General features: G+C 42.1%; 1 protein-coding gene across 1 annotated transcript; it reads left to right on the plus strand.

The window, feature by feature from the left end:
- Positions 1–4758: 4758 nt before the first annotated feature.
- LOC144670362 (histone H2B-like) lies at positions 4759–15021 on the plus strand. The gene is made up of 2 exons (XM_078532840.1): positions 4759–4781; positions 14384–15021. Exon 2 carries the CDS (start codon positions 14457–14459, stop codon positions 14829–14831), a length of 375 nt encoding a protein of 124 aa, XP_078388966.1. The 5' UTR covers positions 4759–4781; positions 14384–14456; the 3' UTR covers positions 14832–15021.
- Positions 15022–16247: the final 1226 nt, after the last annotated feature.

The following is a 16247-nucleotide window of genomic DNA, read 5'->3' on the forward strand; positions in this document are numbered from 1 at the left end:
AAAACTAAACACGTCATCTATTTTTGTGATTTTCCGTATGGATTGATCAATAGACCAATTATATTTAGCTTTCTCCACCAATCATAAGCCTCCTTACTACAATCAGGAAATACATTTTACAAAGCCCCTCTCCAGCCGGAGTTTCTCAGTGTGTAAAGATACACCGGGAAATGGCGCCTGGCTGTCGGTGCGAGGGACTGTATAGGAATGTGGGTTCATTCAGGAATTGTGAGGCTCTGGTAATGTGCGTGATTTACTCACTGTCTGATGCTGTGTGTGAGTGTGGGGTTCCTTCACTGTTTGGAAGGCCGTGGTACAGTGTGCGTGGCCTGGATTTATTCTGTATCTGTGACTTGATGGGACCATGTCTCAATGTTGGATTCATTTGATATCCTGAGGCTCATTGTGCATCTGTCCGTTATTGGTGCATGTAAATGAAATAATTCGCTTCTTGGGACTACACGCCAGTGCGAAATTAAATCAGTATGTGTTTCTCTCCGCCACGAAAATTATTGGATTTATTCTGTACCTGTCAGTCTCTGTAACTGTATGTTAATGATTTTTTTTATTTGTCAGTCTCTGGCATTGTAGGTCAGAGTTGTATTGATTCGATGTCTTTCAGTGTGTGGTACTGTCTCTGAGTCTGAACTTCTCATTCACTGTCAATGTCTGATAATGTGTGTGAATGTGAGATTAACTCTGTACCTGTCAACATCCGTTGCTGAATAGGAGTGTGAAATTCAGTCTGTATCGGTCAGTCTCTGGTACTGATTCAGAGTGTGTGATTCAATCTCAACAGGCCCATCTGTTGCAATTTTTGACAGAAGTAATCCCACTGTCACTTACAGCACCAAAGAGTGTTAAATGTTGAATTTGCCTCAATGGATAGTATAGGATCTGAGTGGGATCAATTCTCTCTCAATCAGTGGCACTGTATGGGAGCTTGCAATTCATTTTGTTTCTGTTGGACTCTGGTACCCTGTGTAAGCGTTGATGCCTTTTTGTAACTCAGTGCCTGATGTCTTCAGAAATCAAGGATTCATTTTGTCTCTATCAGTCCTTGGCTCTGAGATTCCTCTGTGTTTCTTAGTCTGTGGCATTGTGTGAATGTCAGATACATTCTGTATCTCTACATCTCTGGGACAATTTGAGAATCACCCTGTATCTATCAGTCAATGTGCTTTGTGTGATGTGGGATTCCTTCTGTATCTGTCACTCTCTGGCACTGTGGTGAACGTGGGTTTTTTTTTAATGTATATCTTTCAATCTCCAGTACATTGTGACTGTGGAATTCATTCTGTTTCTGATAGTCTCTGGCATGGTGTGCATGCTGGGATTCATTCTGTGTTAGTCTCTTTTTTACTGTGCATGTATTGGTCTTCATACTGTATGTCTCAGTGTCTGGTGTTGTGTAAGATTTGCTGAGTAGTCTCTGGTGCTGTATTTTTTTTTATTCATGAGATGTGGGCTTTGGTGGCTGGACCGGCATTTATTGCCCATCCCTTGTTGCCCTTGAGAAGGTGGTGGTGAGCTGCCTTCTTGAACCGTTGCAGTCCATGTGTTGTGGGTGCACCCACAGTGCTGTTAGGAAGGGAGTTCCAGGATTCTAACCCAGCAACAGTGAAGGAAGAGCGATACAATTCCAATTCAGGATGGTGAGTGAATTGACTGTATGTGAGAGAGACAGTTATTGTTTAGTTCTCAGTCTTTGATGCTGCATGTGACTCTACGATTGATTGTGTATCTGTATGTCATATTTATCTCAGAAATAGTGTTCAAAATGCTAAGTTTAACACCTTCAAATATTTAGGAAAGTAGATTTATCATCCCCATCCTTACCTGGTCTGGCTTATATTGGATCCTAGGACCAAGAACAGCAATGAAGTTGACTCTGAACTGCCATCTACAATTGCCGAGTAAACCACTCAGTTGTATTCAAAAAGGCAGCGCACCAACATGTGAGTTTGTGTGTGATGTGAGTTTGTGACTATCTTTCACTGTCAGTGCTACTTTATATCTGTGTCAGGTAAATGGAATATTATTCAGGCTCAGGAATTTTGAGTGTAGTATTTAGTACGTATCTGTCAGTTTTTGGTACTGGACATGTCGTTGATAATCATTCTGAATCTGTCAGTCTCTGCTACTCTGACAGTGTGGGATTCATTGCATAACCTTCAGTTTCTGAGACTGTTTACAAGTCTAGGTTCAGTCCATGTTGAAATTTCAGAACAGAAACAGGCCATTGATGCTGCAGGTTTTAATAAAGTAATTGAGTTTTACCTAGTATTAAATCCCTTTGTGTGTGAACACACTTATGAAAGCTCAGGTATCTTTGGATCTAACACTCCATTGCTGTGTAAGTGTAATTAACTTTGTAATAATCAAATTGATACATTTTTATTTAAGCAGACTGTGAGAATTTTAAACTTGCCTGTTGTGCTCAGTTTGCTCTGTGAGACTGAATACAGTATCTGCCATTCTGATACTCTGAGCTTTTCAGACTGGTATGTGGTCTCTATCTCAGTCTGTACTAATCAAATTGTTATTGTATCCTTGAGGTTAATGGTCTAGGTGAGTTTCAAACTGGATTCTGAGTTTGCAGCTGAGGTTATACTATATTTCAATGGCATTTCAACACTCCACCCTGCTCTCATGCCCACATGTCTGTCCTTGGCCTGCTGCATTGTTCCAGTGAAGCTCAACACAAACTGGAGGAACAGCACCTCATCTTCCGACTAGGCACTTTACAGCCTTCCGGACTGAACATGGAGTTCAACAATTTTAGATCATGAACTCTCTCCTCCATTCCCACCCCCTTTCCGATCCCCCCTTTTTCCAATAATTTATATAGATTTTTCTTTTCCCAACTATTTCCATTATTTTTAAATGTATTTCCATCCATTGTTTTATCTCTACCTGTTAGCCTATTTCGATCCCTTCCCTCCACCCCACCCCACCCCACTAGGGCTATCTGTACCTTGCTCGCCCTGCTTTCTACCCTTAATGTCACCTATTAGCACATTTCTTAGACAATATCACCCCCTTCAACACCTCTTTGTCCTTTTGTCTATGACATCTTTTGGCTATCTCCTCCTATCACTGACCCTGTAACCAGCTCTACTTGTCCCACCCCCCTCAACCAGCTTCTCTTTCACCTCTTTTCTATTTTTCCTTAGTTCTGTTGAAGAGTCGTACGGACTCGAAACGTTAAGTGTGTTCCTCTCCAAAGATGCTGTCAGACCTGCTGAGTTTTTTTAGGTATTTTTATTTTTGTTCTGGATTTCCAGCATCCGCAGTTTTTTGCTTTTATCCAAGGCCTTTCTGTTGTTTGCAGGCCGTTAAGGCTGTGCAAGGTTCATCTAGTAACCTTTAACTGCCAATGTGCTTGGAGATTTTAAGTAATTCATTCCCTTTCAATAAGTTCTTACTGTACCCCTAGATTCCCCCTAATAATTACTGTAACCCTTTATTTCCCCCTAACATCCCAGTTAACACATCCTTTAGATAATATCACTACCGCCAACACCCCATTGTCCTTTTGTCTATGACATCTTTGGCAATCTCTTCTTGGCCTCCACCTATCACTGGACCCCTATCGAGCTCTACCCTGTCCCAGCCCCCTCAACCAGCTTATATTTCATCTCATTTCTATATTTTTTAGTTCTGATGAAGGGTCATACGGACTCGAAACGTCAACTGTATCCCTCTCCGCAGATGCTGTCAGACCTGCTGAGTTTTTCCAGGTATTTTTGTTTTTGTTCTAGATTTCCAGCATCCGCAGTATTTTGCTTTTATCAGAAATGTTCATTGTTGTTTTGTGGAGAGAAAGCAGCAATGATTTTCAATAACAGCTTCTTGCCATTCTGTCTCCCTCCTCCCAGGAGGCTGCTGTTTGTTCCCTTCCCCCGGGAGCGGGATCTCTCCATTGGCGGCTGTTTGAAACCATCTTCTTCCAGTCCCAGGCAGAGCTGGGGGAGAGCAGCGCATCACTGCCTTTAACAAACACTTGGATCTGCACTGAGCTGCTGGGACTGACAGGACTCACGGAGCAAGAGCTGGAAAGTGACGTGAGGATGGATCAAACTATTTTTGGGCTGGTGCAGACACGATGGGCCGAATGTCCTCGTTCTGTGCTTGAAATTTTCAATATTTGTGTGTCCGGAATTTGTGCATCATTCTGCGCATGCGCGCTGCCCTCCCCAGCACTGCCTGTGAGTGGAAGAAGATGGTTTAAAACAGCCGCTAATGCAGAGACACATTTTAAACAGCGGCTGTTTGCTTTCACTTGAACGGTTAGTCCATGGGAGCGGCAATTAGAAATCTGACCTACACAATAGTCCCTGCTCCGTCACTCAGTCCCACTCCTGGAGCAGTGGATTGTTTCTGGATGGCAGGAAATTGTTGTAACAGGAACAAAGTCCCTGGTGTTTAGGAGCTGAGTGCTGCAGGACTGCAGTGGATTCAGACACTGACTCTGTTTGTCTTACCTTTTTTATTCATTCACGGGATGTGGGCTTCACTGGCTGGGCCATCATTTATTGCCCATCCCGAGTTGCCCTTGGGAAGGTGGTGGTGAGCTGCCTTCTTGAACCTCTGACTTTGCGGTTGTTCGGAATGATTATTAATTTAATAACTGTTTTGGTTTCTTTGTATCTTCGACCTCACCTCTTCATAAATTATAATAAACACTTTTTCTTCCGAGAGGCAAATACTTGAAAGCAGCAGAATAAATGTCGTGATTCGACAACACAAGGGGAAGTGCAGTCAGCTCCTCACACACAGTAAGTACAGTTTCACTCACAGGGAGCAGAGGTGGCCAAGAGGTTAACTTGTTGGAGTTCTGATCCATTGTGCTCTGCAATCACAGGCACCAAACCCAATTTTAGTTTATGGTTCACTAGGCTGGTTGGTGAAGATTTAATTTAAACTGGCAGGGGGTTGGTCATCAATTTACAGCAGAACCAGAAAGTAATAGGGACAGAGAGGAGGGAGAGTGATGGATAATACTGGAGAAGGAAGCAATGCCATATTCGACAGGGGCAGTTTAAGAAGCCCTATGAGGAATGCAAAGATCAGTTTACAATGCATGTATGTAAACAAACAGTGTGATAAATGAGGTTGATGAGCTTGAAGGACAAATGGCAATGTGGGAATATGATGTACTGGCAATGAAAGAAATGTGGTTTAAAAAGAGGGAGAACTGGATGCTGAATATTTAGAAATATGGATTTCAGGAAAAGATCGAGAAGGAAAAAGTGGAGGTGATGGTGGCAGCACCGATCAGGGAATCAGTCTTAGCTGCAATTACATTATTACCAGATAAAACTGAAAGATACAAACTCAGATTCTAGTTTGAAACTCACCCAAATTATTAAACTAAGGGATACTGTATCAAAATGATTAGTACAGATTGAGATACAAATCACAGAGCAATCCGAAAAACCGAGTGTCAGACTGATAGATGTTGTATTAATTCTATCACTGCAAACTGAGCTCAACAGCCAAGTTTAAAATTCTCACTCAGAAACAGATTGAATGACACATCGTTAATTTGATTAGTATAAACTGAGTTACACTAGCATAACAATGGAGTTTCATGTAAAAAAATTACACAGAACGGGATTTCATATAAGGCCAAACTCGCAATTATTCCATTAAACCAAGAATATCAATGGCCTATTCTTGTACTGAAATTTCAACATGAAATGAATCTAGATTGTTAAACAATCCAAAAGACTGAAGGCACTGTAATGAATCCCACACTGTCACAGAGTAGCAGAGACTGACAGATTCAGAATCATTATTGAGCAGATGTCCATTACCAGACACTGACAGATGCAGACTTTTACGACACTCACCCACAATACCTGAGCCTGAATGATATTAATCAATCTGACACACACATATGGTACCAATGAAAGTCAGAAATGATCACAAATACACATGGAATGACACACACACATAGACACTATTAAAGAATGCTACTTACAGTCTGATTTTCAGATTTGCACACAGGATGACTGAACTGTCTTAACATAATCTAGATAATCCCACGTTCAGACCCACTAGCACTCCTGACAGAAACATAAATTCCACATTCACATGCAGCACCAGAGTTTGACAAAAGGATAATCAAGCGCACATAAACTTGCATGCACATGCTCACACACACAGTATTACTGTCACAGCACACAATGAGGTTCAGCCCTTTGAGTCTACATCAGGCCTTCAAATGAGTGATACATCTAATGTCATTCCCCACCATCTGCCCACAACCCAGCACATTCTTCCTTTTCAGATAATAATCCAATTCTCTCCTGACTACCTTGATTGCATCTGCCTCTAGCAATGTCAGGACCCACATGTGAGATTTTAACCACTCGCTGCATAAAAACGTTTCTCCAAAAAGTATCCATTGCTTCTGTCAATTACCTTAAATCTGTGCCCTCTGGTCTTTGTCCCATCCAGTAGTTGGAACAGTTTTTCTCAATCTGGTGTGTCCAGACTCATCATAATTTTGAATACCTCTATCCTCTCCTCTCAACCTTCACTCCTCTGAGGAAAGTGGCCACTTCTTCACCAACTAAGTAACTGAAGTTCCTTATTCTTCACAATGTGGCTCAATTACAGATGCTAGAGGTTACATATATCCATGTGCAGGGCCCTGTTATCAGCAGGCAAAAGGAGCATGTCTATTGTGCCTACCTTGAATTAAACAACAACATGCAGGGCAACAGTTTCCTGGTGAATTCTTCATGGCAACACCTCGAACAATTGGAATCAACTTGCCAACCAATCAGCATCCTTTTCTCATGCAGTAAAACTTCTTCCTCTTTTGACTTATTTTAACTCTTTTTTTTGTTTAATTCCCTTTTTTTCTATGTCCCTCCTAGAAACATAGAAAATAGAAGCAGGAGTAGACCATTCGGCCCTTTGAGCCTGCTCCACCATTCATCATGATCATGGCTGATCATCTAGCTCAATAGCCTGCTCCCGTTTTCTCCCCATATCCTTTCATCCCTTTCACCCCAAGAGTTATATCTAACTCCTTGAAAACATACATCTCCTGCCTATCCCACTCAAATAATCTATCCACGTTGTACAGGATTGGCTGCCTTCACAGACATCAATCATTTCCACTGAAAATGAATGCTTCCCAGGGTTAATTGTCTCAGCCAATGCTGATTACTAATGGGGTTTCAACCACAATAGGGATAACTCAGCATCAGCTTCAGTCTGCAAAACTGTTACAAAGCAGCTTTATAAACCCTCAGTTTTATCATGGGATCCACCCCACTGCAGTCAGCTCCCGTTCTCTTCTCTATTACCCTGTACATTCTTTGATAGCAGATATGGTTGCCCTCAGCTGTGTCTGTTCCCTATTCCAATCCTCCTACTGAAGTACCCCTGCTATTATTTGATTACTCCTCTGAAATGAGTAATTAACTAGTTTGGTTCCAGTTTAATATGTTTCCTTCTTTTAACTCAAGGTAGCTCCTGTGGTTTGCTTGGTTTAGAACATAATTTTCCAAGTTCACAATCCCATTAAGAAGCTTGATTTGTCCAGGATGTAAATGACAGATTTACACACACACACCCTACCTGATTTCCAACCATTGAATTTAATTTGCATCCAGACTTCCATTTTGCACTATTCATTAGTGAGACTCATCATTCACATCATGAGGTCAGATAAGTTTAAAGTTCAGTTGATAAGTCTGACATGTTTAAACAGTTATATGTATCAATGCCGCTTGATAAGACTGACAATCTTGTTGTATTGTTGAAAAGAAGGAATGGATCATGAATATTTGAACTTAAAGCTGGAGTGGCGAAATTTTCAGACTGGTGGCTGTCGGAGATGTGAGCTTTCTATTAAATCACCGGATGTTGTCCAGTTCCTAATTGCCCTGGAGAAAGTATTGGTGAGCGGCCTTCTTGAATAGAACAGAATGGTTTGCTTGGATATTGTAGATGGCAGTTCAGGGATAAGCTGATAACTGAGGTTTGTTCTGAGATCACATATAAACCAGTCTGGGTAAGGATTTGGATGGTTTAAGATGTTAACTCATTTCCAACACCATGCCTGAGATAACTATTGAATATAGATACAGAATTAATCCCAGAGTCACAAGCAACATCAAAGATTGAGAGCGACAGAATAAACTCCACATCCACAAAAAACTGGACACTGTGAAGTACCCAACAAATCCAACACGTTTCCAGGCACTGACACATACAGAATGAAGTCCAAGGCACTCACAGCACCAGACATACACAGAAACAGAATAAATCACACACTCACTGACAGTGCCAGAGATAGACAACTGCAGAATGAATCCCATGTCTCACACAGTGAACTGACTGATAGATACAGAATGAACCTCAAACAGTCCCAGAGATGTAGAGATGGAGAAAGAATCTGAAATTCACACAGTGCCACAAACTTACACACACACAAAACATTCATGAACACACGTTCAGAACTAAGGTTTGATAGAGACAAATGAATCCCACAAACATGCACAGCATCAGGAATTGAGAGTTACAGAATGTATCTAACACTCGGACAGAGTCCAGGAGCCTGACAGAGACAAAATCAATCTTATTCTCACATACAGTATCACCACCCAGTAGAATTAATCCCACTCTCACAAACATACTACCGATTTACAGAATGAATCCCACTCTCACGTACAGTACCACAGACTGACAGAATTAACCCCACATTGACATGTGGTATCAAAGACTGACAGAATGAATCTTGCTTTCACATACAGTACCACCGCTGGACAGAATTAATCCCACTTTCACATGCCATACCACAGATAAGCAGAACTAATCCCACTCATACATACAGTACCAAACAGAGTGCAGCTGATCAAGCTGGCTAAAGGCTTGAGTTTGGTGGGGGGAAGGTGGGGGGGGGGGGGGGGCGGGGGGGGCGGGGGGGTGGTGGGTGGGGGGGGAGAGATGTAAGTGTTAATTTCGTTCTTAAATTTTACTCTTAAAATCTAATCTAGTCTGTAATTATCAGTAACTGGAAAGTACTGTGTAAACAGGCTAAATTCTTTCTTTCAGTTTAGACAGGGCAAGCTCACTCTCAGCTGTCGGAGCTGAGTAGTTAATTAGCTAACTGGTTCAATCTGGTAAACGTTAACTGTGTTCCTCTCTGCAGATGCTATCAGACCTGCTGAGTTTTTCCAGGTATTTTTGTTTTTGTTTTCAATCTGGTTACTGTTGCCCCAGTTCAGTTTACTATAAATTCAGGGTTCTTTAGTGCAGCCAAGGTAGACCGAGTGCAGCTGAGCTAACTGAGTGAAGACTTGGAGTTTGGTGAGAGGGGAGCTCGGTGAAGGGTGGGGGAGGAAAGCAGGTAATTGTTCCCTTCTTCTATCCTTCTCACCCCATAGGAATTGGTTCTTGCTCTACTACAGGGAAAGGAGCTAGCTGTTTGATGAATATCCGGTACGTGTGAAAGGTCGATTCTATCCCTAAGGTTGAAAATAGTACACAAACTTGTGGTAAAGTAAATAAAATATATAAGAATGTAATATACATAACTGAATAACATAATTAAGTAATTATTTAAAACACATTAAGGATGGCATGATAGGTGACGTGTCCAAGCTGCAGCAAGTGAAAACTCCTGGATAACATTGCGATCCAGAGGAAATGTCTACAGTAAATGTTCGCGGCTGGAGGAAATTCAGCTCAGATTCATTGAGCTGCAGACTCTGTGACACATCAGCGAGAGGGGAAGTTTCCTTGATGCTTTATACCAGGAGGCAGTCACACATCTTAGAGTAGGTTCTTCTGATATGGTCAGGGACAGGAGGGTGTGACTGCGAATGAGGCAGGTAATGGGACCCAGAGGGCAGGAGTGTGAGCCTCTGCAATGGTCCAATAGGTTTGATGTTCTCCCAGCTTGTTTGGATGAGGGCAGTGGCTGCAGGGTAGATGAGAAAACTGACCATGGCACCGTGGTACAGGAAGCCATTCAAGTTGGGGGAACATTAAAAGGAATGTAGTGGCAGTATGGGGCAGTATATTGAATGGGAATGGCACTGTTCTCTGTAGCAAAGAGCGAGAATCCAGACAGCTCTTTTGCCTGCCTGGTGCCAGGGTTTGGGACATCTGTTCAGGGCTGGAAAGCAACTTGCAGTGGGAGGCAGAGGATCCAGTGATCATGGTCCATGTAGGGATCAACAACATGGGCAGGATGAGGAAGGAGGCTCTGCATAGTCAGTATGAGGAGCTAGGCACAAAATTAAGCAGCAGAACCTCAAAGGATTATTACCTGGGCCATGTTCAAACTGGCATAGGACAAATAAGATTAGAGAAATGAATGCAAGGCTCAAGGACTGGTGTGGGAGAAGTGGGTTCCAGTTTATGGGCCACTGGCACCAGTTTTGGGTGTTCTTTCAGATTTTTCTGTACCGTTGGGATGGTCTACACCTGAACTGTGCTGGGGCTGGTGTCCTCACAAGCTGCATAACTAGGGAAGTAGAGAGGGTTTTAAACTGAATAGTGGAAAGGATCACATTTTCAAAGAGTAGAGACAAGGCAAGAAAGAAAGGTATTAATTTGGGAAATGATAAACAGACCATGACAGGAAGGGAGAAATAGCATAAATCCAAGAGTAAATCAGCAGATAAGCCTTGTAGCTACAGAATAAAAGGACAAAACTAAAGGCTCTGTATCTAAACACATGTAGCATTTGAAACGTAACAAATTAACTGATAATATAAATAAATAAGAATGATCTGATAGCCATCAGAGAGGCACGGCTACAGGGTGACATAGTTTGGGACCTGAATATTGAAGGGTATGTGATATTTAGGAATGAAGTATGTCAGGAAAAGGTGTAGGGTTGGCTCTGTTAATTAATGATGGTATTAGCACATTAGAGAGGGATGACCTAAATTCAGAAAACCAGGATGATTCAGGTTTGGGTTGAGACGTGAAATGACAAAGGCAAGAAGTCACTTGTGGGCCAGGTGCCTATTTAACTGCACGGTAGAACAGAGTATAAAAGAAGAGATCATGGGAGCTTGTCAGATAGGTACAGCAATAATCATGGGGGATTTCAATCTACATATCGACTGGGAAAATCAGATGGACAAACGTACCGTAGATGAGGAGTTCATAGAGTGTTTCTGGGACACTTTCTTAAAACAGCACATTCTGGAGCCAACCAGAGAGCAGGGTATTCGAGACCTGGTATTGAGCAACGAGACAGGATTAAATGAGAGCCTCATAGTGAAGGTACCTCTAGGTAACAGCATTCATAATATGATTGAATTTTACACTCATTTTGGATGGAGAAATGAGTGTATCCATGACGAGTATTTTCAACTTAAATGAGGGCGTGAAAGCAGAGCTAGCTAAAGTGAACCTCACCCTCACATTCCTGTCTGCCCCCGATAGCCTTTCACCCCCTTGCTAATCGACAATCCATGCAGCGCTACCGTTAAAATATTCAAAGACTCTGCATCCACTGCCTTTTGAGGAAGAGAGTTCCAAGACTCACTGCGCTCAGAGAAATAAATTCTCCTCATCAATGTCTTAAATGAGTGACCCCTTATTTTTAAACAATGACCCCCTAGTTCCAGCTTCTCCCACAAGAGGAAACATCATCTCCACATCCATCCTGTTAAGACTCCTCAGGGTCTTAAAGGTTTCAATCTAATCCCCTCTTACTCTTCTAAATTCCAGTCACAAAGATAGGCTAACCCATCCAATCTTTCTTCATAAGACAACCGGCCCATTCCTGGTTTTAGTCTAATAAATATTCCCTGAACTGCATCGAACACATTTAAATCTTTCCTTTAAATAAAGAGACCAATACTGCACACAAGGCTCCAGATGTGGTCTCACCAGTGCCCTGTATAACTGATGTAGAACCTCCCTCTTTTTGAAATCAATTCCCCTCACAATAAATGCTAACATGCTGTTAGTTCTCCTAATTACCTACTGTACATGCGTTCTAACCTTTTGTGATTTATGCTCCAGCACACCCAAATCCCTCTGAATCGCAGAACTCTGCAATATCTCACCATTTAGATAAGGAGCTTCGTTTTTATTCTTCCTGCCAAAATGAACAATTACACTTTTCCCCACATTATACTCCATTTGCCAGAGCTTTGCCCACTCAAACTTTCTATGTCCCTTTGTAGCCTCTTTAAGTCATCTTCACAATTTACTTTCTAACTATCATTGTGCCATCATTAAATTTAGTAACCATTCCTTCAGTACCTTCATCGAGTCATTTATATACATTGTAAAAAGTTGAGGGCCCAGCAATGATTTGATGGCTGGCATGGGCACAATGGGCTGAAGAGCCTGTTTCTGTGCTAGTTAACTCTATGACACTGATCCCTCTGGTACACTACTCACCATATCCTGCCAACCAAAAAAAGACCCATTTATGTCAACTCTCTGCTTCCTATTAGCTCACCAATCTTCCATCCATGCCAATATGTTAGCCCCGACACTGTGAGCTTTTTATTTTCCACAATTACCTTTGATGTGGAGCTTTATCAAATGCCTTCTGGAAATCTAAGTACAGTGCATCCACCGGTTCCCCTTTATCCACAGCACATGTGACTCCATCAAAGAACTCCAATAAATTGGTTAAATATGATTTTCCTTTCACAAAGCCATGTTGACTCTGCCAGATTGCCTTGAATTTTTCTAAGTGCCCTGCTATCTTTAATAATAGCTTGTAACATTTTCCCTATGACAGATGTTCGGCTAACTGGCCTTTAGCTTTCTAATTTCTGTCTCCCTTCCTTTTTGAATGAAAGAGTTACGTTCGCTATTTTCCAATCTAATTGAACCTTCCCCATATCTGGGGAATTTTGAAAATTAAAACAAATGCACCAACAATCCCACTGGCCACTTCTTTCAAGAATTTGGGGTGAAATCCATCCAGACCTGGGGATTTCACAGCCCGACGCCCCAACAATTTCCTGAATACCACTTCCCTGGTGATTGTAATTTTCCACGAGTTCCTCCCTCCCTTCCATTTCCTGATTTACAGCTTTTTCCAGGGTATTACTTGTGTCGTCTATGGTGAAGACTGAAGCACGATACCTGTTTAGTTCATCCGCCATCTCCCTATTTTGCATTTTCAATTCCCGAAATGCTCATTCGATAGGACTAACTCATTTCTTATTTAAACATCTACATAGCCTACCTTTGGAATTGTTGGTTCTGATTGGAATGCATGTATTTTGTGTATTCTGAAATATCCCTTTAAATATCTGCCACTGCCTATCCCTCGGCCATGATCTTATTAAATGGCTGAACAGGCTCGAGCTGCTGAGGGGCCTACTCCTGCTCCTGGTTCGTATGTTCATATCTATTTTAGTACCACCGAATGACTGAATTAATCCCACTCTCACATAAAGCACCACCGAATGACTGAATTAATCCCACTCTCACACACAGTATCACTGACAGAATTAGTCCCACAGTCACATACTGTATCACTGACTGAAGTAAGCTCACATTCAGCACTGAAGACAAACAGATGCAGAATATGTTCAAAAGACTACCAGATATTGACAATGATTCACATTCCCATTCAATACCAGAAACTGACAGATACAGACTGAATTACGCACTCACAATGCGGATCAGATTTCGGCATGTCCAGCATGAATCTCACATTCAAACACAGTCCCAGGCTCTGAGAGTGAATGAGAAGTGCACTCTTGGATAGTAGCACAGGCTGAAAGATATACAATCAATGCTACACTGATCTACAGTGTCAGAGACTGAGAAACAGGGTGTGAATCTCATTTGCAGTTCAATAAACTGACAGGTACAGAATAAATCCTGCACTCACATATTTAAGCCGCAGGTGACAGACACGGAGTTCATCCAAAATAGCATATATTCCCAAATTGAGAATGGATCCCCCGCTCACTCACATTCATCCTGAACTGACAGACGCACAATGAGACTTAAACACTCGCAAAGACAGGTACAGAATAAATTCTACACTCACACGGGTACCACAGCCTCACCCCCTACCACTCACACACACAAACTCACACAATATCCCAGTGAGTAAGTCGCACACGTTACAAGAGTTCCAGGAGGAATCCCGCATTTCCGTGCAGTCCCTCTGTGGGGAAGGGCCCCTCACACGAACAACCAGACGACAATTCCCGGTGTATCTTCACAAACTGGGACTGGAGAGAATCCTGATAAAATTTATTTCCTGATTATAGTAAAAGGGCTAATGATTGGTGAAGAAGTCGAAATTTGATTGGTGGCTTTAAACATGCAATCAGAGAAAAGTACAAAATAAGTGGCTGTTGTATTCTTTTAACTGTCCAATCACAATCATTATTTCCCCATTCCTCATTAGCATAGGTCTGTCAGACTGTCTATTTAATCGGCGCTCGGAAGGAGTTTGTTTTATTCTGTGTCTGAAAGTGACGATGGTTGATGAGAAGAAACCAGTTCCCAAGAAGGGAGGCAAGAAAGCCTTAAAGAAACCGCTAGCAAAGGGCGGTAAGAAGCGGCGAAAGTCGAGGAAGGAGAGTTATGCCATCTACATCTACAAAGTGATGAAGCAGGTTCATCCTGACACCGGCATCTCCTCCAAGGCCATGAGCATCATGAACTCGTTCGTGAGCGATATTTTCGAGCGCATCGCGGGTGAGGCTTCCCGCCTGGCCCATTACAACAAGCGCAGCACCATCAGCTCCCGGGAGATCCAGACCGCCGTGCGCCTGCTGCTGCCCGGGGAACTGGCCAAGCACGCCGTGTCGGAAGGGACAAAGGCGGTGACCAAGTACACGAGTTCCAAGTAAAGCCCCCGAACTGACTCAAAAACACATTCAAAACACAACGGCTCTTTTAAGAGCCACCCACAATCTCTCTCAAAAAGCTATATGAGTTCATTACTTCTAATTTATGATTTTACTATGAAGCATTTCGAATTGTGAAATTGTTATTTTGATCACGTTTCAATCACATTCTCGGTAATGTAGATTTAACCCTCGTTCAATTATTGGATCTCGTTAATGATGCCCCATAAATTAATGACTTGCCGCTCACGTTCTGCGCTTTGTTTTAAGACGCGTCATATTCGACCCCTTTCCCTGGTTTTGGAGAGAGCGCGAATAGAGCGCAAATTCTTCACGTTCCAATTCGGTTCAAGTTTGGCCTCAATAATCGATCAGTTCATTTCCTATAAGCACCGGTTGTGTAGCAACCTTCAGTCTCGACGCTGGCAAATTTACTCCAAGTATGTTCAATTTTGGCTGTCCCAAATATCTACAATATACCGTCTATCAGCAGAACGATGTAAGTGGCACTTTCAACCGGCTGCTAAGAAGGTTTCATGACGGATCGAGATTATCTCGAATTGATGCCGGATTCTTAAAGCGGATCTGAAATTAAAAATGGATAAAATGTGTAATAGTCCCATCAGAGAAGGACATTTGTTAAACTTTGACGTCAGACCGTGTTCACTATTAACTGGTTTTCTATATGAAATGTAATTCTTGTTTTATAAATATATCGGCGGTAATTTCGACGTCGAATAAAAAAATAGATTCCGTAAATTTGCGCCGTTATTTTCGACTTGTTTTCAGATGCACCTAAACCCAGACAGAAAATCAGAAACTGAAATATACAAAAAACTGCAGTCCGGGGAGAGAGAGAGAGAGATGAAGAGAATGTAACATTCGAATACTAAATACTGAATAACTATTTCCAATTAGTCCTCGAAACGTCAACTTTCTTCCTCTCCGCAGATGAGCTTTTCCAGGTATTTTTGTTTTAGTTTCAGATTTCCAGCATCAGCAGTATTTTGCTTTTATCCAATTAGTACTATGTTCGATCCGTTCTTTTTTGGCTTTTTTTTACAAATTTGGCGGGCTTTTAAAATTTGAAAAAAAAGATCGGTTGGAATCTCAAAATTTGGCGCCGGATTTTGCGCCCTCACTCCGTGTAATCTCCGGATTGGTGAGTTCAGTAGATATCTGATTGGTGACCTGAACAACATTATGTGACGCAACACAAAGTGACCAATCAGCAATGCCCGCAGCACCATTCCTTCTGAAGCTATAAGAGAAGCGAATGCGAGTCCATTTCCTCATTCTCTGTAAAAGTGTTAGTGAGATTGTGAAATGTCTGGAAGAGGAAAGACCGGCGGTAAAGCTCGCTCCAAGGCCAGATCTCGCTCCTCCCGGGCTGGACTGCAGTTCCCGGTGGGCCGTGTT

Source organism: Cetorhinus maximus, chromosome 31 (assembly GCF_964194155.1).
Source record: "Cetorhinus maximus chromosome 31, sCetMax3.hap1.1, whole genome shotgun sequence".
NCBI classification, from domain to species: Eukaryota; Metazoa; Chordata; class Chondrichthyes; order Lamniformes; family Cetorhinidae; genus Cetorhinus; species Cetorhinus maximus.